Source organism: Dromiciops gliroides, chromosome 5, assembly GCF_019393635.1.
Source record: "Dromiciops gliroides isolate mDroGli1 chromosome 5, mDroGli1.pri, whole genome shotgun sequence".
Classification (NCBI taxonomy): domain Eukaryota; kingdom Metazoa; phylum Chordata; class Mammalia; order Microbiotheria; family Microbiotheriidae; genus Dromiciops; species Dromiciops gliroides.
The window spans coordinates 289,215,290-289,240,378 of NC_057865.1; the positions used below are offsets into that span (position 1 = coordinate 289,215,290).

At 46.6% G+C, this 25,089-nt stretch overlaps 3 protein-coding genes across 3 annotated transcripts; all 3 read left to right on the forward strand.

The window, feature by feature from the left end:
• The first annotated feature begins 5,610 nt into the window (after positions 1–5,610).
• Positions 5,611–8,872, forward strand: LOC122729910 (galectin-1-like). Its single transcript, XM_043969046.1, has 4 exons — positions 5,611–5,681; positions 7,481–7,560; positions 7,968–8,139; positions 8,633–8,872. The coding sequence occupies exons 1-4, from the start codon at positions 5,673–5,675 to the stop codon at positions 8,777–8,779; spliced, it is 408 nt and encodes a 135-aa protein (XP_043824981.1). The 5' UTR covers positions 5,611–5,672; the 3' UTR covers positions 8,780–8,872.
• Positions 8,873–15,864: 6,992 nt separating this feature from the next.
• LOC122729057 (galectin-1-like) lies at positions 15,865–19,020 on the forward strand. Its single transcript, XM_043967721.1, has 4 exons — positions 15,865–15,935; positions 17,748–17,827; positions 18,209–18,380; positions 18,874–19,020. Exons 1-4 carry the CDS (start codon positions 15,927–15,929, stop codon positions 19,018–19,020), a joined length of 408 nt encoding a protein of 135 aa, XP_043823656.1. The 5' UTR covers positions 15,865–15,926.
• A 3,124-nt stretch (positions 19,021–22,144) lies between these two features.
• LOC122729058 (galectin-1-like) lies at positions 22,145–23,468 on the forward strand. The gene is made up of 3 exons (XM_043967722.1): positions 22,145–22,221; positions 22,651–22,822; positions 23,322–23,468. Exons 1-3 carry the CDS (start codon positions 22,145–22,147, stop codon positions 23,466–23,468), a joined length of 396 nt encoding a protein of 131 aa, XP_043823657.1.
• Positions 23,469–25,089: the final 1,621 nt, after the last annotated feature.

A 25,089-nucleotide genomic window follows, 5' to 3' on the forward strand; every position in this document is an offset into this window, starting at 1 on the left:
CCTGGAACATGCACAAAACTTGTGGAAGACATACCACCTGATGCCAAGATGTAAGTGGGACATAGGATGGATGAGACACAATTGAACCTTAGGTGAGAGCTTGAAGCCTTTTCCCACCTGCCTTCAGTTGACCCTTGATTAGAAGCACCAAAGTGGTTTTACCTCAGCCCCAGAGGGCAGAGGTAGGACTCAGCATGAGGAAAAATGTCCCTGTAGAATCTTCCCAGTAGCTTGAAGGGACCATTTGGATAGGTGGTGAGCTGCCTGTTTCTCAAAGTAGTAAAATGTGTACAATGGACACATCTTAGGGTGGGAGTATTGCAAAAGAGAAATCATGGTGCTTCGGGTCAGAATTGGGTGAGAGTGCCTTTGTGGGTGTTCTAGCTAAGGGATTCTCTGAGGGGGTGTTTCCAAGTCTCCAGGACCCATGCCAATGATGAAAATGAGTACTCAATTCCCAGAAATTAAAATAGAGATGCACAAACATGGCAGCCAACTTGTCCTGCACTTCAACCCATGCTTCAACCATATTTCTAATCCCAATATCATTGTCTACAACAGCATGGATAATGGCCAGTGCAGCATAGAAAAAAAGGACTCATGCTTCCTCTTTGTGCCAGGGAGCACAGTAGCGGTAAGAATCCAGAATCAGAGCATGAACTGTTCCACCTGGGACGGTCCCAAGGGATGAACTCATTCACCCCTGAAATTTGACAGAAGAGTCCTGGAAGCAAACTCTGACTGGGGAAAGATGAAAGGCTAGAGGAGAGAGAGGTCTGTGGCTTTCCAAAACTCAATGGAAAGAAGCCCAGCATCCCTTGAGCTGGGGAGAGGCTAGGAAGAGAGTGAGGGAGTTGGGAAGGGCCAAGGTCCCAATAGGATAAAAGAAGACTCTGGGGTGTACCATGACACTGTATAGGACTCCAGCATTAGAGCTGGAGAGAACCCCAGTTCCCATCTAGTCTGATCCCCACATTTTACAGAGGGGGAAACTATGATTTCCCAAGCTAAAAAAGTGCCTTGTAGGGAGTGTGTTGAGATAGATTTTTGAATCCAGGTCTTCCACTCTGCAAGCCCAGGGCTTTGTGTCCAGTTCCTTCAGTCTTCTTGCCATTCAGGTTTCCATAAGATATAAAGACAAATACTTTACCGTGGTGCTGCCTGATGGCTATCAGCTGAGTTTCCCAAATTGCACTAAGACAACAACAATCGACTCTTTGGGAGCTCATGGTGACATCCAAATCACACCACTGGCCTTGGAATGATGCTCTAATCAAGAAAACTTCAGATCATTCCTGACCCGGATGAGTTTCCTATTACTAATAAGTTGGTGATGATAGCAGCTGAAATTTTCTGTTATTTGGGTCTGGGGGACAGAGGGCTGGGTTTGTGGTTGGGAAGGATGGCTGAGGGACCCTGGACAAGTCCCTTCACCTCAGTGTCCCTTTGCGGACTCTCTAAGACAGGGGTTCTCCACCTGAGTCCATGGGTAATTTTTAGATGGGAAAACTGCCATCTTGATTGTTGCTACCTTCTGGTTTTCCTAGCATTCATCATTTATGTGTCTAAAACATGATTCTACTTGATAACTTATTGTCTTTTTTAACAGAAATTGTAGTATTTATTTGATTAATGTTCTTTAAGCCAGAGAAGCTAGGTAGCACAATGGATAGAGTACCCACCTGGAGCTAAATCCAGCCTCAGATACTCCCTGGACAAGCCACATAACCCCATCTGCCTCAGTTTCTTCATGTATACAATGAGTTAGTTGTAGAGGGAAATACAAACCACCCTAGTGTCTTTGCCAGGGAAATCCCAAACAGAGTGATAGAGAGTCAGAAATTACTAAAATGACTCAACAACAACAGGAAGCTAGAGTTGGAAGGGGCAGGGATGGTGACATAATATGGCAATGGCCAGGAAGTATTATGTTCTGTGGCAAAAAGTGAACTAGACCTAGGTAAGGTTAAATCCTCACTGAACAGCACTTAGGGTCCCAGGGGTGGGAATCTGATTGTGCTTTTAAAAGAGAACTAGTGAAATGAATACAGGCTACATGCCATGGAGATTGCCAGACAGCAGCAGTGGGCCTAGATCTTGGCAGGATAAGGGAAATGGTCTTCAGGCAAAGCTCATTGTCCTTGGATAGAAGTTCTATTTCTGGGTTGCAGTAACTTATTGTCTTTTAAACGGGCAAGGGAAGGGTCAGAGGGAGGGAGGGAATATGGAACTAAGAATTTCTAAAAAAAAAAAGAATGTTAAAAATAAATTAAAAAAATAAAACCTTCACAAACCTAGAAAAAACCAAGGACATCAGTACCATGTGATTCTGAGAAGAGATCCCTGGACCTCCCCAAACTGGCAGGAACCCAGGCCATCACATACAAAAAGGTGACAAGCAAAGAAGAGGTCTAGTCAATGCCTGATTAGCAATGGTGAAGGGCTGTCCCATAGGAGTAATTGCTGGGGAACCTCTGACTCTTGGTGAAAGGAGGGGACCAGGCCACAGACTGTGGGCAAGCCCCCCTGCTGGAAGGATGCCAAATACAAACCAGTGAAGCCCTGGGTCCCTTGGAGGACCAGCCTAAGGAAGCTGAGAGAGATCTGCAGCCAGGATGGGAATAGAGTGGAATAAATTCACTGGCTCTGGGGTCAGACATATTGGGTTTGCATTTGACCTCTGATGCTCACTGCCCAGATGACCTTGGAGAAGCCCCTGGGCCTCAGTTTCCTCTGGGATAAAGTGAAGAGCTTGGCCTCTATGGTCCTTCCAACTTCAAAACCTATGTTCCTATAGACCCAAGTCATGCCCCAGGGCTCAGTTTCCTCCTCTGTAACATGCAGAAGTTGGACTAGTTGGCCTCTGAGGTCCCTCCTGTGAGCCTCTGATCCCTTCTCTCCTCTTCTGAACCATAATAAATCCCAGTATTTCTTCCTACCAGGCAAGGAAGAAAGCAAGAGATCAGCTCTCAAACATGCTGTATGCATAACTGCTTCTGGCTCAGCACACAGTTCAAAGGTTTTTTATCATCACAGAATGAGTCCACAGGCAATGGCCAAAGGATGCTGTACCTCCTCAGAAAGAGAGGTCAGGGCCCTCCACTGTGCATGCCCAGAGATGGGCCAACCAAGCCTAGATAAGGACTTGGCCCTGGGGGTGACCAGCTCTGGCCCTGCCAGCAGCTGCAGTCCCACTTACCACATGAGCCTTGCCTGCAATTACAGAGGCCTGTGCTACAGGCTATCAGTGCAGGGCGTGGGGGAGTGTTGTGGTGCTAGGACTGTGGAAGATGAAGGGGCTGGAGTGAGTCTCAGGATGTGAGTCACTTGGCCTTTCTGGGGCTTGGGAGGAGGGGAGCTGTGTCTGTTCTGCCCTGTTGGCTGCTGGGACCTCCCTCTGCCTGGTGATCATGTTTTTTGTTTCTCCAACCTCTCCAAGGTTTCTGAATTGCTTCTCTTGCCCTTGAGATAGATGGAGGGAGAAGCAATAGCTAGGGTTATCGGCCTTGGCTACATGAGCCTTACCTGCAAGTGCAGAGGTCTGTGCTACAGGAGAGGATTTAGCCTGGTCCTGCTCAGCCCCAGAGGCAGAAGCAGGAGGAATGTGTGAAGGGTGCAGAGGGACCTGTCCATTCAATGCAACAATGGGAGCTGCCCTGAAGTGGAACCACCCGATACCATGGAGAGGGAGTTTCCCATTGTTGGAGGTCTTCAAGGGGAACCTAGATTCCACTTTGGGGGAATGTTTCAGAGGAAGATTTTATTTAAATAGATATATGAAGCCCCTTCCACATAGTGATTTAATGCTTCTGTTAGGGGATAGGCACAGGGAACCAATGTGTGATGTCTCTGTGCACATAGGGAGCTCCCAGGTGAGCAGACTCTACCACCATTCCCCCTGTACCAGTCAGCAACTTGTCTACAACTTATCTTAGCACAGAGGTCCTATGCCTGGTTTGTGTCATTCCCCCCTTCACCCCCGCACCTCTGGGGCAAACTGGTGAAGCCCTTCTGGGAATTGAGGGAAAAGTTTTTTCTTTTAAATAGTAAAAGGAAATGGCAAATTTCACTTAGAGTCTATTGAAAATAAAGTTGGAATTTCTTTCATCCTCTCCAAGTTGACAAATCCCTTGTGATCTCTCCATGGATGCCAGGGAGATCTGTGAATGCCAGGTTAAGAAGCCCTATCTCAGAGAGTTTCCTCAAGTAGTGAGAAGTTCAGTGACTTGGGAGGAGTGCATCTCTATCCTCTATGATACCCTTCTTATAATTTTATTGTGAAAATCCCAATTTTCAGATGAGGAAACTGAGGATCAAAAATTAAAATGAGATGCAACTGTAGCTTCTGACCTTCAAGCCTCCCTCATAAGAGGAACAAGAGGCAATGGTGAAACAGTGGGCAAAAGGGACACAATAAGACAGCTTCTTTTCACTCAGGTGGCTCATGCTCCCTCTTCCCCTCCCTCGGCCATCCCCCTTTGGTTGAATGGAATCACAGGGTCCTCTAACCTCTGATCTTGTACCTCTGCTCCATTGGGTCTCATTGTCGAGGGCAGGGACTGAGACTGTCTAACAGGAAGCCGCGTCACAGGTTACCTGGGGCCCTAGCCTGGGGCCCATTATCTGGAAGCACCAGGGGTCCCTGCCACTCCCTTCCTTGAGCTGCCATGGCAGGGCTGTTTGAGGAACCTCAGCCTGCCTCCCTCCTGCCTCATTATGCAGACAAGGCAGAGAGAGATTTCTGAGAGCAGGTCAGAAACCCACAGGCTCAGCCTTGGGCACCTCACCAGGCTTCCCCTTCTCATAATCCAAGGCAGGGGGAAAACTACAGGGCTTCAGTAAGGCTGCAAACACCCACAGACCTTTGGGGCATGGGGTGACGTAGTGGAGATACTCATTACAAATGGAGACCAAGCTCTCTTCTCTCACTCATCTCTTTCTTCAACGACAGTAAACCATGATCTTAGGTAAGTTACTCTCATTCGTGCATGTCACTTTCCCTATTTATAAAACACGGGTGGTTCACCGTGTGATATGGCGGAAAGAGTCCTGAACTTGGGGTCAGGAAACGTGGTGCCAAATCCTGTTTCAGCTCCTCACTACCCCAGTGACCCCGCGGTCTCAGTTTCCCCATTGGTTAAGACACCATATGGTTTCTCAGGTCCCTCCACGCTATGACATCCTCTGATTAGGATTGCCCCCTCCAGATTCGCTCTTTGAAGGCCAGGGGGCTGACTCTCACCCAGACCAGAGCGTAGCCTGCCCCGAGCTGGCCTGCAGCCCCTTCCCGACAATATCAGATTCTTTTTTAGTCTCAGAGTAGTTTTCCATTGGCTCTTCCAATCTCTCAACCACTCGCCCCGACAGCGTCCGCCAAAGGGTTATCTCCTCCATTTGGCTGCCCCTCCAAAAAAGACTTCAAAAATTCCGGCGGCCACACTCCGGAGACACGCCCCCTCCCCTTTTGTGCTCCCAGGATTGGTGAACAGTGTGAGGGCGGAGGGTTGGGGTGGGGTTGGGAGGTAGTGACTCAGCCGAAACCCGACGACCGACCCCCTATTTGAAGGTCAGAACGCCTTCCAGAGTTTCCATCTCTCCTGTGGAGGTGGACCTTGTCCTCCGGGGTCCGAGCGCATCCAGGAGAATCGCAAGATTATTTTTCATCTTCCGTCATGGCCAGGGTATAATCTGAGGGTTTCTTTGTAGAGGGTATAGGCTCTGAGGTTGAGGCTCCGAGAGAGTCTGGGAAACTTGAGAAGGGTGTGTTCGAAAGTGGGTGGGGATGCTCTACCCGTCGCCCTTTTTAGGCTGTATCTCCTTTCTCTACTTCTCTCATCCACCACCCGGACCTTCCCATCTCTTACAAGGGGTGCCCCTTCCATGCCGTCACCCTTGCAGCTGTCAGCTGTCGCTGGTTGCTAGTCCAGGGCTTTGTCTGGAGATAGCCTGGGAAAAGAGGAGCAAGGGGGACGTGGGACTTGGTAGGGATTAAGGTTCGGGGATCCCCTGGCTCTGAGGGGCTACATCTTTGTGGGGGTGGGAGTAGGATGTGGGGCAATCCCCTGTCGTGGAGACCGAAGAAGAGACGAGCTGGGGGTGTGAGGTGGGCACAGGTGAATCTTCCGCCAGAGGATCAGACTTTCTGGAATGAATGACTGTCTTACAAAGTGAACTCCAACCCAGCCTGATGGGACAGAAAGAATCCAGACAGAGGAGACTCCATTGGAAAAGTAGGAGGCTGCAGATGGCAGAGGGCGTGGGGGGTGGGGGGGAGGGGGAGCGGCAGGGGGCAAGTGATTTCTTAGGTCCTTCCTGATTCTAGCCCCTTTAAAATAAGACCGGATCAACCACACAAATACGCTTCTTGCCTCTTCTCTAGGGAACCAGCGCAGATTTCCCTCACCCTACCGCCAATGACAACTCCATTGCTTTAGAACAGGAAAGGACCCCACGCTGTGCTACCCCAATTCCTTTCCCTTCTCCAAATGGAGGGGCAGCGATTAGAAGCTAAGTTTCTTTACCTTAATGTCTCTACAAAGGTCACCACATTCTTTCTGTACCTCCCCCTTCCTTGCCAACTGTCTTTCTCCTGGGTATGGCTGGCTCCTGCCCTAGATTGGGACCAAGACTTGGCGTTGCAGAATAGGGGACCCTCTTCCAGAAAACTGTCCTGGGCAGAATTTCTATCCCTACTTAATGAAATGAGGGCAGCTCTGGGAGAATGAGGGACGGGGCAGCACAGCATCTGGGGAGTATGAGGGAGTCAAGGTAAGGCTGACCTAGCTACCAGGGAGTTTCCCCATTAAACTATAGTCTATAATGCAGAAATATGTTTAATGTTATTGTACATATATAATCTATATCAGATTATTGCTGTCTTGGGGAGGGGGGAGGGAGAAAAATTTGAAAATAGAAATCTTATAAAAACAAATGTTGAAAACTAGCTCTACATGTTACTGGAAAATAATAAAATACTTTTATAATTTAAAAAAAGCTATAGTCTATCTCCTATGCTTATGTCCTCCCTTTGCCTCTTCTTCCTTACCTAAGTGCCAGGAAACATGAGATGCCAGCCAAGGATGGCACTGGGGCAGTCAGTGGGACAGAAAGAGAACATGAGCCTAGGACCCAAGCAAAACGTGGATTCCATTTCTGATTCTTTTGCTCATTTGTGTGACCTGAGACAGGTCACTTCTTGCTGCTTTGAGCCTCAGTTTCATTATCTGTAAAATGAGCAGTGGACTGGATCAATCATCTAGGCTAGTTCCTCATTTAAGAGATGGGTAAACTGAGGCCCAGAATCATGAGGGATTTCTCCAAGGTCATGGAGCTGGGACTTGCTCCTATTTCATTACTAACTAACTTAGACATGAATCAGCTTTCCTAGAACATTCTTGGAACGCGCCCCCTGTCCAACTGGAAACTCTGGGTCCCCTCAGCTCCCAGCCAGTGCTTACCTTACTCTGCTTTGTCTCTTCAGGAAATTGTTGCCACAAACTTGGACCTCCACACTGGAGTCTGCATAAAACTTCTGGGAGATATTCCACCTGCTGCCGAGCAGTAAGTGGGAGATGGGAAGGATGAGACAAAATGGAACCCTGGGTGAGAGCTGGATCCTTTACACACCTGACTGTTGTTGGCACTTGATGACAGGCACCAAACTGGTTTTGTTCTACCCTAGATGGCAGAGCTAGGACACAGCATCAGGAAAATCTTCCCCATAGAAACTGATCTGTTTGCATAGGTCGTGAATTCACTGTCCCTGGAGGTAGCAAAATAAGTACTATGCTCACTTGTGAGACAGGGTGGGGATAGGAGGGGTACTGCAGAAGAAAAGTCACTGTACTTCAAGTCAGGATTGGGTGGGAGTCTCTGTGTGGGTGTTCTAGCTCAGGGATTCTCTTAGTAGGGTGTTTCCAAGAATCTGGGACTCGTGTCAATGATGGAGATGTGTTCTCTATTCCCAGCTTTAGAGTGGACCTGGGCAAGGACTATCTTAACATTGGCTTGCACTTCAATGCACGATTCTGCCATCTTAATGAGAACAAAACCATCATCTGTAACTCCATTAAGGGAGGAGTGTTGGGCAATGAACGAAGAGTGAAGCGCTTCCCCTTTGTGCCAGGGAACAGAGTGGAGGTAAGAGCCCAGAATCAGAGCATGGAATGTTCCAGCTGGGAAGGACCCAAGAGATGATCTCATGCACTCTCATGCATTTGACAACATAGTCCTTGAAGTAAACTCTGATGGGGAAAAGATGAAAAGCTGGAGGGGAAAGGAGTCAGTGACTTTCCAAAGATCATTCCCAAGAAGCCCAGCATTCCTTGGGCTGGGGGGGGGGGAGGAAGGAAAGGATTTGTGAAGGGCCAAGGTCCCAACAGGATATGAGAAGTCTCTGGGGTGTCCTAGGACATATAATAAGACCCCAGATTTACAGCTGGAGAGAACCTCAGGGGTCATATAGTCTGACACCCTCATTTTACTGAGGGGAAAACTGAAGCTCAGAATGAAGAAATGTTCTGCCCTAGGTCACACAGTGTCTTGTAGGGAGTGTCTTGAGGTGGAATTTGAACCCAGGTCTTCCTGTCTGCAAGCCCAGACCTTCAGCTCCTTCTCTCCTCTCCCCATTCAGATTTGCATCACCTTTGAAGGGAAGAACTTTAAGGTGAAGCTGCCTGATGGTTATGAGTTAACTTTTCCTAATCATCTTAACTTAGAAACAATCAACTTCCTGTCAACCAGTGGTGACTTCAAGCTCAGAACAATGAACATCAACTGAGCTCCTGAATCAAGCTGGCTTCAGACCGTTCTTGACTCCTGGAAATTTTGTATTGCAAATAAATGTGTGGGGCAGCTAGATGGCGCAGTGCTAAAGCACTAGCCCTAGATTCAGGAGTACCTGAGTTCAAATCCGGCCTCAGACACTTGACACTTACTAGCTGTGTGATCCTGGGCAAGTCACTTAACCCTCATTGCCCTGCAAAAAAAAAAAAAAAGATTAGCAAATAAATGTGTGTATGACAACAGCAGCTGATATCTTCCGTGTTTTTCTGGTCTGGGGAATAGGGGGCTGGGTTTGGAGTTAGGAAGGATGGCTGAATGACCCTAGATAAGTCCCTTCACCTCTATGATCTTTTGGTGACTGTCGAGTACAAGCCTTTTCCACTTGGGATAGATTTAAGATGGAACAAAAGGATGTCTTTATTTTTAACTAACTTCTGGTTTTCCTTGTATGCCACTGTGTTAATTGTATTTCCAAACATTATTGCAGTTGAAACTATATTACTTGCCTTCTCAGTGGGTAGGGGAAGCCTGAGAGGGAATGGGAATTTGAAAGGCACAATTTTTAAAAATTAATATTAAAAACAAATTTAAAATACAAAACCTTCACAAAATTAGAAAAGAAAAACCACCATGACAACAGCACCACAGTATTCTGAGAAGGGGTCCCTGTTCTTCCCCAGACTGACAGGAGTCCAGGCCACCATGCACAAATAAGGGACAAGCACTTAGAAGTCTTGTTTTGTTGTTGCTGTTTCTTCTCCCTTGAAGAGGACCATGACATCATGAAGTGATGTCATGACTTGCAGTGAATTGGATTTAAGTGAGGGAGGGCTGTGCAAGGTCACCAACCTCACTCTCTCCTCCAGAACCATCTGGGTCCAGTGTTAAAATATACATTATGAAGACTGGAAATGACCTCAGATAAAGGGGGAGACTGACCTTTTGAAGCTAAGGGCTTTCCCAGGTCTCAGTTGGTCCAAGGCAACACTAATCTAGAGATTAATGCTGGGTGAGAAGGGAGGCAAAGAGTGGCCTCTTTTACCTCATCAAAATGTGGAATCCTAGACGATGCCTGATTAACAACCATGAAGGGCTTTCCCACTGGAGTAATTGAGGGCAAACCTGTTTCTCAGTGAAGGGAGGAGATGAGACCACAGACTGTGGACAAGTCCAGCTGCTAGAAAGATGCTGAATACAAACCAGTGAAGTCCTGAGTCCCTTGGAGGAACATCATAAGGAAGCACATAAGGAAGTTCAGAGAGATCTCGAAGCAAGATAGGAATGTAGTGGAAAGACATTCTCTGGGTCTTCTCTAGGTAACCATTTCTTCCTCACTATGATTATGAGGGGACCACTTCCCCAATCCCCATGTTCTGATCCAGATTGGATGTTCTCCCCACCCACCAACCCAAGCACACACACACACTGATTCTCCATCTTCTGGGATCAGTAGGTCAGGACCTGAGTCCCAGCTCCACAATGGACCTATTCTTCCCTTCTCCCTTTAGGAAGGGCTAGGTGTCCTATCTCCCCTCCATTGCCCCCTGCTTCCCTCTAGTGGGTGCCATTTTCATAATAGCAAAATCCTCTCCAACATCACCCCTGGGATCAGGTCCCATTTCCCTCTTCTCTCAGCTCTGATTTGGTCAGTGCTTCCTTAATTTATATTCTTTCTCCTCACTTTATTTTAGAGCAAGAGGCACCTCAGTTTCCTTCTCTATAAAAATGAGGAGGTTGGACTAAATGATATCTGAGGCCACTTCCAGCTTTGAATCTATGACCCTAAGGGGCTCTTTCTTGAAACCCTCTGTGCCAAAACTCCTTCTTCTGCCTATTTGAGGGCTTTCCCTTCTCCCATCCACATATAATCTCCACTAGATTGGACTTGAGACCATGGATGCAACTAATCCAGTCTTGTCCAAAGTTCTGGAATATCAACCAGTGTGGGTCATTGAGTCCTGCCCCTAAGGGTCAGTCCCAGTGCTGGAATCCATTGAACTTCCAGGTTCCAGTGGGCCAATGGAAGGGGGTACCCCGAATGCAAATCTGAGGGGCCATGTGGCTCCTGCATAGGTTTTAAGAGGAAAGAGGATCCTGTTCCCCAAGTGATGGATAAGGAAGGACCCTAGATCTCTTTCCCTGGGACTATTGATTTCCTTTGCCCCCCTGCCCCAGTACATGTTTATTTATGATTTTATTTGTTAAGGTTTTAGAATGCTTCATGAAGGGTAGGAATGACCCCACTAAGTTTACTCAGCTTCCCTCTTCTCCACCCCATTCCCAGGAACTTGGAATTTGTTGGATTATACTTCCTATATATTTGTCCCTGGGGTGATGTACTCCCCGGGGTCGAGCCTTCCGTCAGAGCTCTCTTGCCCATACTCACTTGGCCAGTATCTGGCCTCCCTCTGTCACTCTATTCCCCGCCCCCCAAATGCTGGAAAATCCTGGAGAGAGAGAGATTTGAGAGAGGCAGAAAGAAGTAGCTAAAACCCCAATTTAAGGTGGGGCTGTGGGCAGGAACATCAGAGCTTGTGTCTGAATAAACTGACTCCTGAAGGCAGATTAGGCCTTAGAGGGGCTCCATTAGACATCCTAGGTAGTCTGGCCAGCCCCAGGACCAGTCACCCAGTGCCTTCTTCAGAAAGAGCATATGATCATTTGTTGGAAGGAAATGATGACTAGGACCAGACAGAGAGTCCTGACTGGGGTGGGCCATCAATCAGAGGAGGTGGGGTGATCTCCCAGGATCCCTGGGGCTGCCCTGTCTCACCCTGTGAGGAAGGAGAATGTAGGAGAATCCTGGATTAGAATCCTTATGAAATGGACATTGGGAGTGGGTCTGTAGGATAGAAGGACACTTTTTAAATATGATAAACATTTTTATTAATAGCTTGGGGTTCCAATTTTTATTCCTCCTTCCCTCCTTCTCTCCCTCCCCTCCTTCCCTCCCCCCTGCCTGAGGTGGCAAACAATCAGATATGGGGTATACATGTATGATTATGTAAAACACTACCATATTTATCATTTTGTACAAGAAAAATTGATTAAAAGGAAAAAATGAAAGAAGGTGAAAAATAGCCGGCTTCATCAATATAAGTTGGAGGTGGATAGTATGTTTCATCAATAGACCTTTGGGATTGTCTTGGATCATTGTATTGTTGAGAATAGTCAAGTCATTCAGAGTTCGTCTTCCAACAATGTTGCTGTCTCTGTGCACAATGTTCTCTTGGTTTTGTTCACTTCACTGTACATCAGTTCAGACATGTCTTTCCAGGCCTTTCTGAAGTCATCCTGTTTGTCATGTCTTATAACACAATAATATTCAATCACCATCATAGACCACAGCTTGTTCAGCCATTTCCCAATGGATGGGCATTCCTTTGATGTCCAATTCTGAGCCATCACAAAAAGAGCTGCTAGAAATACTTTGATACAAGGACACTTGATGTTAATTATTATTGTTGATCATGGCCTTATGCTTCATGACCTTTGTGTTTAGGTTAAAGTTTTCTTGGTTACCTTGGTGAAACCTAAATCTCCCTTCTCAAAATAAGCCCATTGTATTCCCTCTAAATAGTTTGATGGGTAACCTGGTTTAGGTCATTCTGATTATGAATTTAAGAAAATCCTTATGGGTTTATGGATAAGTGATCCAGAGAAAGAGTGAGTTTTCCAGTCCACTATCGATCAAAGGGGGGAAACTGAGGGAACTGAGAAGATTACGACACCAAGGGATTAATTCTGGGAATTGAGTGAAGCACACTGACTTCCTCTTGGCATTCAATTCTAGAGCTAACACAGTTCTGTTATCTATTAAATTATGGGTCTTGGGGCAGCTAGGTGGTGCAGTGGATAGAGTACCAGCCCTGGAGTCAGGAGTACCTGAGTTCAAATCCGGCCTCAGACCCTGGGCAAGTCACTTAACCCCAATTGCCTCACTAAAAGAAGAAGAAGAATAAAAGAATGTTTAAAAAATTTTATGCGTCTTCTTCAAATTATTTCTTGGGAGAAAACTTGATTCTACTGTGCAAAGTGGGAGAAAGCCTTAGTATACTGTTTGAAGCTAGCTCTGCATGGCTGGGAAGCTGGACTACTTCACTCTGCTGCTTAGAGACCCTTAACTAAGGACCTAGGTTAGGATGACCAGAAACCCGATCAGATCCAAAGACAGATGCATGGAGTTTCCCCACTATTATCCATCTCAAGCAACCCATGTGTCTCCTCTGAAAACTGGCCCCATACTCATCAATCAGTTGGTGCTTCCACATTCCTTTGATTGTATAAAGATACTTGGATGAGCAAACATCTTTTTCAGGGGATTGCATCTGTTCACTCTCTCCCTCCCACCTTGGAAAGCTCCCAATCTTTCCCCCAATTAGAAATCACATTATCTAATGTACTATTATTTCCTTTTAATCAATTGACTTCATTTGATTAATTGTTTATCATGTATAAGAATTTGTCTCCCCAATATTTGTGGTGCTGTCCAAAGATAAGGAAGGGGCCAGGTCTTAGTTGGTTGGGTAATTGGAAGGCTGTATTTAATACATCAATCAGCTTGAAAGACTGAGCCTTTGTCTCCTCATTCATTTAATCTTTCACCCATAACAACCAGGGAGGGGGTTGGTGCAAGGATTGTTATCTCCTTTTTATAGAGGAGGAAATAGATTCAGAGTGGGGATATGAGTTGTCCAAGGGTCACACAGCTGACACAGTGCAGGGGATGGGGGTAGGGTGTGATGTCAAGACTGTGGAAGATGAAGGGGCTGGAATCAGGTGAAGGAGGGGATGCACTTGGGCTTCATTGGGGCTTGGGAGGAGGGGAGCTGTGTCTGTTCTGCCCTGTTGGCTGCTGGGACCTCTCTCTGCCTGGTGATCATGTTTTTTGTTTCTCCAACCTCTCCAAGGTTTCTGAATTGCTTCTCTTGCCCTTGAGATAGATGGAGGGAGAAGCAATAGCTAAGGGTGTGGGTCTTGGCCACCTGAGCCTTGCCTGCAAGTGCAGAGGGTTGTGCTACAGGAGAGGATTTAGCCTGGTCCTGCTCAGCCCCAGAGGCAGAAGCAGGAGGAATGTGTGAAGGGTGCAGAGGGACCTGTCCATTCAGTGCAACAGTGGGAGCTGCCCTGAAGTGGAACCACCTGATACCATGGGGAGGGAGTGTCCCATTGTTGGAGGCCTTCAAGGGGAACCTAGATTCCACTTTGGGGGAATGTTTCAGAGGAAGATTTTATTTAAATAGATATATGAAGCCCCTTCCACATAGTGATTTAATGCTTCTGTTAGGGGATAGGCACAGGGAACCAATGTGTGATGTCTCTGTGCACATAGGGAGCTCCCAGGTGAGCAGACTCTACCACCATTCCCCCTGTACCAGTCAGCAACTTGTCTACAACTTATCTTAGCACAGAGGTCCTATGCCTGGTTTGTGTCATTCCCCCCTTCACCCCCGCACCTCTGGGGCAAACTGGTGAAGCCCTTCTGGGAATTGAGGAAAAAGTTTTTTCTTTTAAATAGTAAAAGGAAATGGCAAATTTCACTTAGAGTCTATTGAAAATAAAGTTGGAATTTCTTTCATCCTCTCCAAGTTGACAAATCCCTTGTGATCTCTCCATGGATGCCAGGGAGATCTGTGAATGCCAGGTTAAGAAGCCCTATCTCAGAGAGTTTCCTCAAGTAGTGAGAAGTTCAGTGACTTGGGAGGAGTGCATCTCTATCCTCTATGATACCCTTCTTATAATTTTATTGTGAAAATCCCAATTTTCAGATGAGGAAACTGAGGATCAAAATTAAAATGAGATGCAACTGTAGCTTCTGACCTTCAAGCCTCCCTCATAAGAGGAACAAGAGGCAATGGTGAAACAGTGGGCAAAAGGGACACAATAAGACAGCTTCTTTTCACTCAGGTGGCTCATGCTCCCTCTTCCCCTCCCTCGGCCATCCCCCTTTGGTTGAATGGAATCACAGGGTCCTCTAACCTCTGATCTTGTACCTCTGCTCCATTGGGTCTCATTGTCGAGGGCAGGGACTGAGACTGTCTAACAGGAAGCCGCGTCACAGGTTACCTGGGGCCCTAGCCTGGGGCCCATTATCTGGAAGCACCAGGGGTCCCTGCCACTCCCTTCCTTGAGCTGCCATGGCAGGGCTGTTTGAGGAACCTCAGCCTGCCTCCCTCCTGCCTCATTATGCAGACAAGGCAGAGAGAGATTTCTGAGAGCAGGTCAGAAATCCACAGGCTCAGCCTTGGGCACCTCACCAGGCTTCCCCTTCTCATAATCCAAGGCAGGGGGAAAACTACAGGGCTTCAGTAAGGCTGCAAACACCCACAGACCTTTGGGGCATGGGGTGACGTAGTGGAGATACTCATTACAAATGGAGACCAAGCTCTCTTCTCTCACTCATCTCTTTCTTCAACGACAGTAAACCATGATCTTAGGTAAGTTACTCTCATTCGTGCATGTCACTTTCCCTATTTATAAAACACGGGTGGTTCACCGTGTGATATGGCGGAAAGAGTCCTGAACTTGGGGTCAGGAAACGTGGTGCCAAATCCTGTTTCAGCTCCTCACTACCCCAGTGACCCCGCGGTCTCAGTTTCCCCATTGGTTAAGACACCATATGGTTTCTCAGGTCCCTCCACGCTATGACATCCTCTGATTAGGATTGCCCCCTCCAGATTCGCTCTTTGAAGGCCAGGGGGCTGACTCTCACCCAGACCAGAGCGTAGCCTGCCCCGAGCTGGCCTGCAGCCCCTTCCCGACAATATCAGATTCTTTTTTAGTCTCAGAGTAGTTTTCCATTGGCTCTTCCAATCTCTCAACCACTCGCCCCGACAGCGTCCGCCAAAGGGTTATCTCCTCCATTTGGCTGCCCCTCCAAAAAAGACTTCAAAAATTCCGGCGGCCACACTCCGGAGACACGCCCCCTCCCCTTTTGTGCTCCCAGGATTGGTGAACAGTGTGAGGGCGGAGGGTTGGGGTGGGGTTGGGAGGTAGTGACTCAGCCGAAACCCGACGACCGACCCCCTATTTGAAGGTCAGAACGCCTTCCAGAGTTTCCATCTCTCCTGTGGAGGTGGACCTTGTCCTCCGGGGTCCGAGCGCATCCAGGAGAATCGCAAGATTATTTTTCATCTTCCGTCATGGCCAGGGTATAATCTGAGGGTTTCTTTGTAGAGGGTATAGGCTCTGAGGTTGAGGCTCCGAGAGAGTCTGGGAAACTTGAGAAGGGTGTGTTCGAAAGTGGGTGGGGATGCTCTACCCGTCGCCCTTTTTAGGCTGTATCTCCTTTCTCTACTTCTCTCATCCACCACCCGGACCTTCCCATCTCTTACAAGGGGTGCCCCTTCCATGCCGTCACCCTTGCAGCTGTCAGCTGTCGCTGGTTGCTAGTCCAGGGCTTTGTCTGGAGATAGCCTGGGAAAAGAGGAGCAAGGGGGACGTGGGACTTGGTAGGGATTAAGGTTCGGGGATCCCCTGGCTCTGAGGGGCTACATCTTTGTGGGGGTGGGAGTAGGATGTGGGGCAATCCCCTGTCGTGGAGACCGAAGAAGAGACGAGCTGGGGGTGTGAGGTGGGCACAGGTGAATCTTCCGCCAGAGGATCAGACTTTCTGGAATGAATGACTGTCTTACAAAGTGAACTCCAACCCAGCCTGATGGGACAGAAAGAATCCAGACAGAGGAGACTCCATTGGAAAAGTAGGAGGCTGCAGATGGCAGAGGGCGTGGGGGGTGGGGGGGAGGGGGAGCGGCAGGGGGCAAGTGATTTCTTAGGTCCTTCCTGATTCTAGCCCCTTTAAAATAAGACCGGATCAACCACACAAATACGCTTCTTGCCTCTTCTCTAGGGAACCAGCGCAGATTTCCCTCACCCTACCGCCAATGACAACTCCATTGCTTTAGAACAGGAAAGGACCCCACGCTGTGCTACCCCAATTCCTTTCCCTTCTCCAAATGGAGGGGCAGCGATTAGAAGCTAAGTTTCTTTACCTTAATGTCTCTACAAAGGTCACCACATTCTTTCTGTACCTCCCCCTTCCTTGCCAACTGTCTTTCTCCTGGGTATGGCTGGCTCCTGCCCTAGATTGGGACCAAGACTTGGCGTTGCAGAATAGGGGACCCTCTTCCAGAAAACTGTCCTGGGCAGAATTTCTATCCCTACTTAATGAAATGAGGGCAGCTCTGGGAGAATGAGGGACGGGGCAGCACAGCATCTGGGGAGTATGAGGGAGTCAAGGTAAGGCTGACTTAGCTACCAGGGAGTTTCCCCATTAAGCTATAGTCTATAATGCAGAAATATGTTTAATGTTATTGTACATATATAACCTATATCAGATTATTGCTGTCTTGGGGAGGGGGGAGGGAGAGGAGGGAGGGAGAAAAATTTGAAAATAGAAATCTTATAAAAACAAATGTTGAAAACTAGCTCTACATGTAACTGGAAAATAATAAAATACTTTTATAATTTAAAAAAAGCTATAGTCTATCTCCTATGCTTATGTCCTCCCTTTGCCTCTTCTTCCTTACCTAAGTGCCAGGAAACATGAGATGCCAGCCAAGGATGGCACTGGGGCAGTCAGTGGGACAGAAAGAGAACATGAGCCTAGGACCCAAGCAAAACGTGGATTCCATTTCTGATTCTTTTGCTCATTTGTGTGACCTGAGACAGGTCACTTCTTGCTGCTTTGAGCCTCAGTTTCATTATCTGTAAAATGAGCAGTGGACTGGATCAATCATCTAGGCTAGTTCCTCATTTAAGAGATGGGTAAACTGAGGCCCAGAATCATGAGGGATTTCTCCAAGGTCATGGAGCTGGGACTTGCTCCTATTTCATTACTAACTAACTTAGACATGAATCAGCTTTCCTAGAACATTCTTGGAACGCGCCCCCTGTCCAACTGGAAACTCTGGGTCCCCTCAGCTCCCAGCCAGTGCTTACCTTACTCTGCTTTGTCTCTTCAGGAAATTGTTGCCACAAACTTGGACCTCCACACTGGAGTCTGCATAAAACTTCTGGGAGATATTCCACCTGCTGCCAAGCAGTAAGTGGGAGATGGGAAGGATGAGACCAAATGGAACCCTGGGTGAGAGCTGGATCCTTTACACACCTGACTGCTGTTGGCACTTGATGACAGGCACCAAACTGGTTTTGTTCTACCCTAGATGGCAGAGCTAGGACACAGCATCAGGAAAATCTTCCCCGGATAGGTCATGAATTCACTGTCCCAGGAGGTAGTAAAATAAGTATTATGCAAGACAGGGTGGGGATAGGAGGGGTACTGCAGAAGAAAAGTCACTGTACTTCAAGTTAGGATTGGATGGGAGTCCCTGTGTAGGTGTTCTAGCTCAGGGATTCTCTTAGTAGGGTGTTTCCAAGAATCTGGGACTCGTGTCAATGATGGAGATGTGTTCTCTATTCCCAGCTTTAGAGTGGACCTGGGCAAGGACTATCTTAACATTGGCCTGCACTTCAACGCACGATTCCGCCATCTTAATGAGACCAAAACCATCGTCTGTAACTCCATTAAGGGAGGAGTGTTGGGCAATGAGCAAAGAGTGAAGCGCTTCCCCTTTGTGCCAGGGAACAGAGTGGAGGTAAGAGCCCAGAATCAGAGCATGGAATGTTCCAGCTGGGAAGGACCCAAGAGATGATCTCATGCACTCTCATGCATTTGACAACATAGTCCTTGAAGTAAACTCTGATGGGGAAAAGATGAAAAGCTGGAGGGGAAAGGAGTCAGTGACTTTCCAAAGATCATTCCCAAGAAGCCCAGCATTCCTTGGGCTGGGGGGGGGGGAGGAAGGAAAGGATTTGTGAAGGGCCAAGGTCCCAACAGGATATGAGAAGTCTCTGGGGTGTCCTAGGACATATAATAAGACCCCAGATTTACAGCTGGAGAGAACCTCAGGGGTCATATAGTCTGACACCCTCATTTTACCGAGGGGAAAACTGAAGCTCAGAATGAAGAAATGTTCTGCCCTAGGTCACACAGTGTCTTGTAGGGATTGTCTTGAGGTGGAATTTGAACCCAGGTCTTCCTGTCTGCAAGCCCAGACCTTCAGCTCCTTCTCTCCTCTCCTCATTCAGATTTCCATCACTTTTGAAGGGAAGAACTTTAAGGTGAAGCTGCCTGATGGTTATGAGTTCACTTTCCCTAATCGTCTTAACTTAGAAACAATCAACTTCCTGTCAACCAGTGGTGACTTCAAGCTCAGAACAATGGACATCATCTGAGCTCCTGAATCAAGCTGGCTTCAGACCGTTCTTGACTCCTGGAAACTTTGTATTGCTAATAAATGTGTGTATGACAACAGCAGCTGATATCTTCCGTGTTTTTCTGGTCTGGGGAATAGGGGGCTGGGTTTGGAGTTAGGAAGGATGGCTGAATGACCCTAGATTAGTCCCTTTACTTCTGTGATCTTTTGGTGACTGTCGAATACAAGCCTTTTCCACTTGGGATAGATTTAAGATGGAACAAAAGGATGTCTTTATTTTTAACTAACTTCTGGTTTTCCTTGTATGCCACTGTGTTAATGTATTTCCAAACATTATTACAGTTGAAACTTTATTACAGGGAGGTGGCTAGGTGGCACAGTGGATAGAGCACCAGCCCTGGAGTCAGGAGTACCTGAGTTCAAATCTGGCCTCAGACACTTGACACTTACTAGCTGTGTGACCCTGGGCAAGTCACTTAATCCCCATTGCCCCGCAAAAAAAAAAAAAAAAAGAAAAGAAAAAGAAACTATATGCCTTCTCATATGCCTCCTGCATAGGCTTTTTAAAAAATTGTGTATTTTATTATTTTCCAGTTACATGTAGAGATAGTCTTCAACATCTGTTTTTATAAGATTTCTAGTTTTAAATTTTTTGTTCCCTCCCTCCCTTCCCTCACCCCCTCCCCAAGACAGCAAATAATCTGATATAGGTTATATATGTACAATAACATTAAACATATTTCTGCATTAGTCATGTTATAAGAGAAGAATCAGAGCAAAAGGGAAAACCCTCAAAAAAGAAAAACAACATCACCAAAAACAAAAGAAATAGTATGGTTCAATCATCATCCATATTCCACAGTTCTTTTTTTTCTGGATTTGGAGAGCCTTTTCCATCATGAGTCCTTTGAAACTTTCTTGTACCATTGTATTGCTGAGAAGAATCAAGTCTATCACAGTTGATCAACACGTAATGTTGATGATACTGTGTACAATGTTCTCCTGGTTCTGCTCATCTCACTCATCATCAGTTCATGCAAGTCCTTCCAGGTTTCTTTGAAATCAGGCTCAAGAGGGCAAGTGCTTGGGCTTCCTGGGGGGTTTGGGATGAGGGGAGCTGTGTGTATCTTTCCTGGGGAACATCGTTTTTTTTGGTTACTGCAACCTCTCCATGGTTTGTGGAGTGCTTCTCTTGCCCTTGAGATAGATGGTGGTGGATGCAACATTAAGGGGTGTTGGCCTTGGGTAAGTGAATTTTGCCTGCAAGTACAGAGGGCTGTTACATGGAAGTTTTTTGTTTGTTTTGGTTTTTTTTAGTGAGGCAATTGGGGTTAAGTGACTCGCCCAGTGTCACACAGCTAGTAAGTGTCAAGTGTCTGAGGCCGGATTTGAACTCAGGTACTCCTGCCTCCAGGGCCGGTGCTCTATTCCCTGCCCCACCTAGCTGCCCCCTTTTTTTTTTTTTTAAGCTGGGGTAGATATATTTATTTTTTGGTAACATACATTAAGTGGCACTAATTACACAGTAACTCTAAGGTAACTAACATGAAACCACAGAACTGTAGCTTTGCCACAGCTGCATGGGGACTTGCCACGTCTTTGGCTGGGTCCCATTTTTCAAACAATTGAATAATACCCCAGAGCTATACCAATAAAAGCCTTGTAAGAGGTCCTGCTCTGAAGTGACTCCATATTTATTCCCCAGAGGGCCCTGTAGCTGACAGCAACAGGACATGTTAGGTATAAAAGTAGTTAAAGCCCAATTCACAAAAGTTATCACCTTTTTTCTCTTTCTAGAAAGAAGCAAGAAGTTAAGAATTCCCTTGAATTAGTGCCAGATGTGCTGGTTGGGAGAATGAAGAAGGTTATTAAGAGTAATGTCAGAGGGACCCTGGTGTGCACAGATGTGTTGGATACAGACTGTCATTAAACAATCATGGTTGGCTTCTAAATACTGGTAGCAAGATGATTTCTGATTTGTAAATCTCTTAAAGTAAATTATAGATAAATGAAAAAGGCCAGTAATCATACACTAAGATTAATAAACAGCACTTCAAAAATTAACCGAGTGAGGGCTTGGGCTTTCCACTGTGTTTACAAGACAAGGCACCCAGATTTTTTCTTTCCACGTCTGGCTTGCAAAGCCGCTCTTGTGGCCATTTCAAAAACCTCCCTCACACCGTCTTTGGTCTTTACTGAACACTCCATATAACCAAATGCACCAATTCGATTTGCCATATCTCTGCCTTCTTCAGGTTTCACTGGCTCCTGCTTCATCTTGGCCAGCTCCCGCCTCGTGTGCTCATCATTTTGAAGATCCTTCTTATTCCCAACCAGAATAATGGGCACGTTGGGACAGAAATGCTTCACCTCTGGGGTCCTAGCTGCCCCTTTTTAAAAAAATTATTTTATTTTTTTTACATAGAAGATTTAGCCTGGTCCTGCTCAGCCCCAGAGGAAGAAGCAGGAGGAATTTGGGAAAGCTGCAAAGGGATCTGTACATTCATTCCAACAATGGGAGCTCTCCTGAATTGGAACCACTTGATGCCATAGGGAAGGACTTTCCCATTGTTGGAGGCCTTCCAAAAAAGCCAAGATGACCACTTTGGGGGATTTTTTCAGAGGAAGATTTTATTTAAATAGAAATATGAGTTCCCTTCCCAATGGTGATTTGATGATTTTGTCAGCAGATAAAGATAGTGACCAGATCTGGGAGGACATTGTATGTATAGGGAACTCCCATGTGAGTCAATCTCCCCTCATACAAGTGAGCACCTTTTCTGCAACTTCCAGTCTTAGTTCAGAGGTCCTTTTACTGGTTTGTGTCATTGCCCTGCCCCGCCCCCCCCCCCCAGTCAGGTGAAGCCCTTTTGAAAAAAATGTTTTTTACATAGTAGAAGGAAATGAATTTCCAGTAGAGTCCATTGATAATAAAAATCTAATTTCTTTTATGCTCTCCAAATTGATAAATCCCTTGTAATCTCTCCATGGCCCCCCAAGGAGATCTGTGAACACCAGGTTAAGAACCCCTATCTTAGAGAGTTAGCTCAAGCACTGCAGAGTGGCCCCACCCCAACTGGAACCTCTGAGTCCCCTCAGCTCCCAGGCAGCCTTAACCTTCCTGTGTTTGGTCTCTTCAGAATATGGTTTTCCAAAAGTTGAACCTTCATCCTGGTGAGCACATGAAAATATTGGGAGATATTCCACCCGATGCCAAGCAGTGAGTGGGAGATGGGAAGGATGAGACAAAATCGAACCCCGGGTGAGGGCTGGATCCTTTACACACCAGCTTGCACTTGGCCTTTGATTAGAAGCACCAAGCTGGCTTTGGCTCAGCCTCAGATAGCAGAGCTAGGACCCAGCATCAGGAAAAACTTCCTAACAGTTGCCACTCAGCAATTGGCATGGAAAGTTTGGATAGCCATTGAGCTCCTTGTGTCTGGAGAGAGTAAAATATGTTCCCATGTCCCTTGTTAGACAGGGTGGAGAAGGAGGGGTACTGCAGAAGAGAAGCCATGGAGGTTCAGGTCAGGATTGGGTGAGTCCCTTTGGGGGTCTTCTGGGTCAGGGATTCCTTGAGTGGGGGGTTACAGATGGGAGTTAAGCTCTGGGCCTCATGTTAATATGGAGATGTGATCTCAATTGCCAGCTTCGGCTTGAACCTAGGCAAGGACAAAATTAACCTTGCCTTGTACTTCAACTCACGCTTCAGTGCCTATGGTCATATCAACCTCATCTACTGTAACAGCCTGGAAGTTGGTACTTGGGGCCAAGAAGAAAAAGAGATCCACTTCCCCTTTGTGCCAGGAAGCAGAGTGGAGGTAAGAACCCAGAATCAGAGTATGGAATGTTCCACCTCGGAGGGACCCAAATGATGACCTCATCCACCTGTTGGCCTTTGAAAGAAGAGTGCTAGAAGCAAACTCCGGTGGCGGGGAAAGAAAAAAGCTAGAGGAAAAAGGGCTTAGTCACTTTCCAAAGGTCATTCCAAAGAAGTCTAGTATCCCTTGAATTGGGGTGGAGGGAGGAAGAGAGGATGCTGTGAAGGGCCATGGCCCCAGTAGGATAAAAGAAATCTGTGGGGTATCTCATGACACATAATGGGACCCAAGATTCAGAGCTGAAAGGAACCGAAGGAGTCACCTCATCTGACCCACCTCATTTTATAGAGGGGGAAACAGACTCAGAATGAATAAATGACTTGTCCAAGCTAACACAGTTCTTTGTAGTGAATGTCATGTGGTGGAATTTGAACACAGGTCTTCCTGTCTGCAAGCCCAAGGCTCTCTGTTCAGCTCCTTCTTCCCTCTCCCCATCTAGATTGGCATAACCTTTGAAGGGAGTCACTTTACCATAAGGCTGCCTGAAGGCTTTCAGTTCAATTTCCCCAATCGCTTGATCTTAGATAAAATGTGCTTCTTTGGAATTATTGGTGATTTCAGGCTCAAAATTGTGGACTTCGAATGAGCCCTCTAACCAAGTTGCCTTCAGACCATTTTTTTTTTTTGGTGAGGCAATTGGGGTTAAGTGACTTGCCCAGGGTCACACAGCTAGTAAGTGTTAAGTGTCTGAGGCCGGATTTGAACTCAGGTCCTCCTGACTCCAAGGCTAGTGCTCTATCCACTGTACCACGTAGCTGCCCTGCCTTTGGACCATTTTTGAACCTTGGGTCTCTCTTATTACTAATAAAAGTGCTGCTGATGGTGACAGCTGACATTTTCGATGTTATTCTGGTCTGTGAAATAGAGGACTGGGTTTGGAATTGGGAAGGATGGCTGAATGACGCTTCACCTCCACAATCCTTTGGTGACTCTCTGGGAGAGGGGTTCTCCACCTTGGTTCCTTGGGTAATTTTCAGATGGGAAAAATGCCATCTCTTTTGTCACTGATCTCTTGTTTTCTCAGTATTTATCTGTTTTTATTAAAATATATTTTAAAATATTATTGTAATTGTGATCTCATTGCTTGGGTTGGGTAGGGGAAAAGTGAGAGGGAGGGAATTTATAAATCAATTGTTTTAATATTAAAAATAAAGTAGGCTCAGCTAAATGGCGCAGTGGATAAAGCACTGGCCCTGGAGTCAGGAGCACCTGAGTTCAAATCCGGCCTCAGACACTTGACACTTACTAGCTGTGTGACCCTGGGCAAGTCACTTAACCCCCACTGCCCCACCCCCAAAAAACGTAAAAAATTAATTAATTAATTAATTAATTAAATACTAAAACCTTCACAATATGAAGAACAACAATGACAACAGCACCCATGATACAGAGCAGAGTTCCCTGGGCTTCCCCAAACTGGCAGGAGCCCAGGCCATCACACACAAAAAAGTGACAAGCACTGAGCAGTTCTAGATAATCCCTGATTAGCAATGGTGAAGGGCTTTCCCACTGTTGCCTTTGTATTTTAGTGAAGTCAGGGGACCAGACCACAGACTGTGGACAAGTCCAGCTTCTGGAAAGATGCTGAATACAAACCAGTGAAGCCCCGTGTCCCTTGGAGGAGCAACATAAGGAAGCTCGGAGTAGAGAAGAAAGAAATTCACTGGCTCTGAGGTCAGAGGTATTGGGTTTGCATTTGACCTCTGATACTCACTGCCTAGATGACTTTGGAGAAGTCCCTGGGCCTCAGTTTCCTCTGGGATAAAATGAAGAGCTTGGCCTCCAAGGTCCTTCTAGCTCTCTAGACCTATGCTCTTATAGGTGCAAGTCATCCCTCCAGTCTAGGTTTCCTCCTCTATAACCTAAAGGATGTAGAGTAGATGACCTCTGAGGTCCCTTCTGTGATGAGCAGGGATGGCTACTCTCATCTTCTAAAGTATAATCAATTACTTGAGTGTCTCATACATCCATGTGTCTCCACCTCCAATTCTTAGCACCCTTTACACAGTTTGACCTTTTAAAAATACCCTAACCTAGATTTAAGGCTGGAAAGGACCTCCCAGGTCATAGTCTATACCCCACATTTTACCATTGAGGAAACTGAACCCCCAGGAGGGAAGTGATTCACCCAGCTAGTAATCCCTGAAATGGCATTGGAAACCAGACCTTCCTCACTCCAAGCCCAGCACTCTATCCACTATGAATCA

Excerpts from the sequence above, each read along its gene's own strand:
- LOC122729910 (XM_043969046.1), top strand. Across the intron at positions 7,561-7,967 it reads ATTCCACCTGCTGCCGAGCA|CTTTAGAGTGGACCTGGGCA; the intron begins GTAAGTGGGAGA and ends CTCTATTCCCAG. Across the intron at positions 8,140-8,632 it reads TGCCAGGGAACAGAGTGGAG|ATTTGCATCACCTTTGAAGG; the intron begins GTAAGAGCCCAG and ends CTCCCCATTCAG.
- LOC122729057 (XM_043967721.1), top strand. Across the intron at positions 17,828-18,208 it reads ATTCCACCTGCTGCCAAGCA|CTTTAGAGTGGACCTGGGCA; the intron begins GTAAGTGGGAGA and ends CTCTATTCCCAG. Across the intron at positions 18,381-18,873 it reads TGCCAGGGAACAGAGTGGAG|ATTTCCATCACTTTTGAAGG; the intron begins GTAAGAGCCCAG and ends CTCCTCATTCAG.
- LOC122729058 (XM_043967722.1), top strand. The coding sequence starts at position 22,145 with ATGGTTTTCCAAAAGTTGAACCTTCATCCTGGTGAGCACATGAAAATA. Across the intron at positions 22,222-22,650 it reads ATTCCACCCGATGCCAAGCA|CTTCGGCTTGAACCTAGGCA; the intron begins GTGAGTGGGAGA and ends CTCAATTGCCAG. Across the intron at positions 22,823-23,321 it reads TGCCAGGAAGCAGAGTGGAG|ATTGGCATAACCTTTGAAGG; the intron begins GTAAGAACCCAG and ends CTCCCCATCTAG.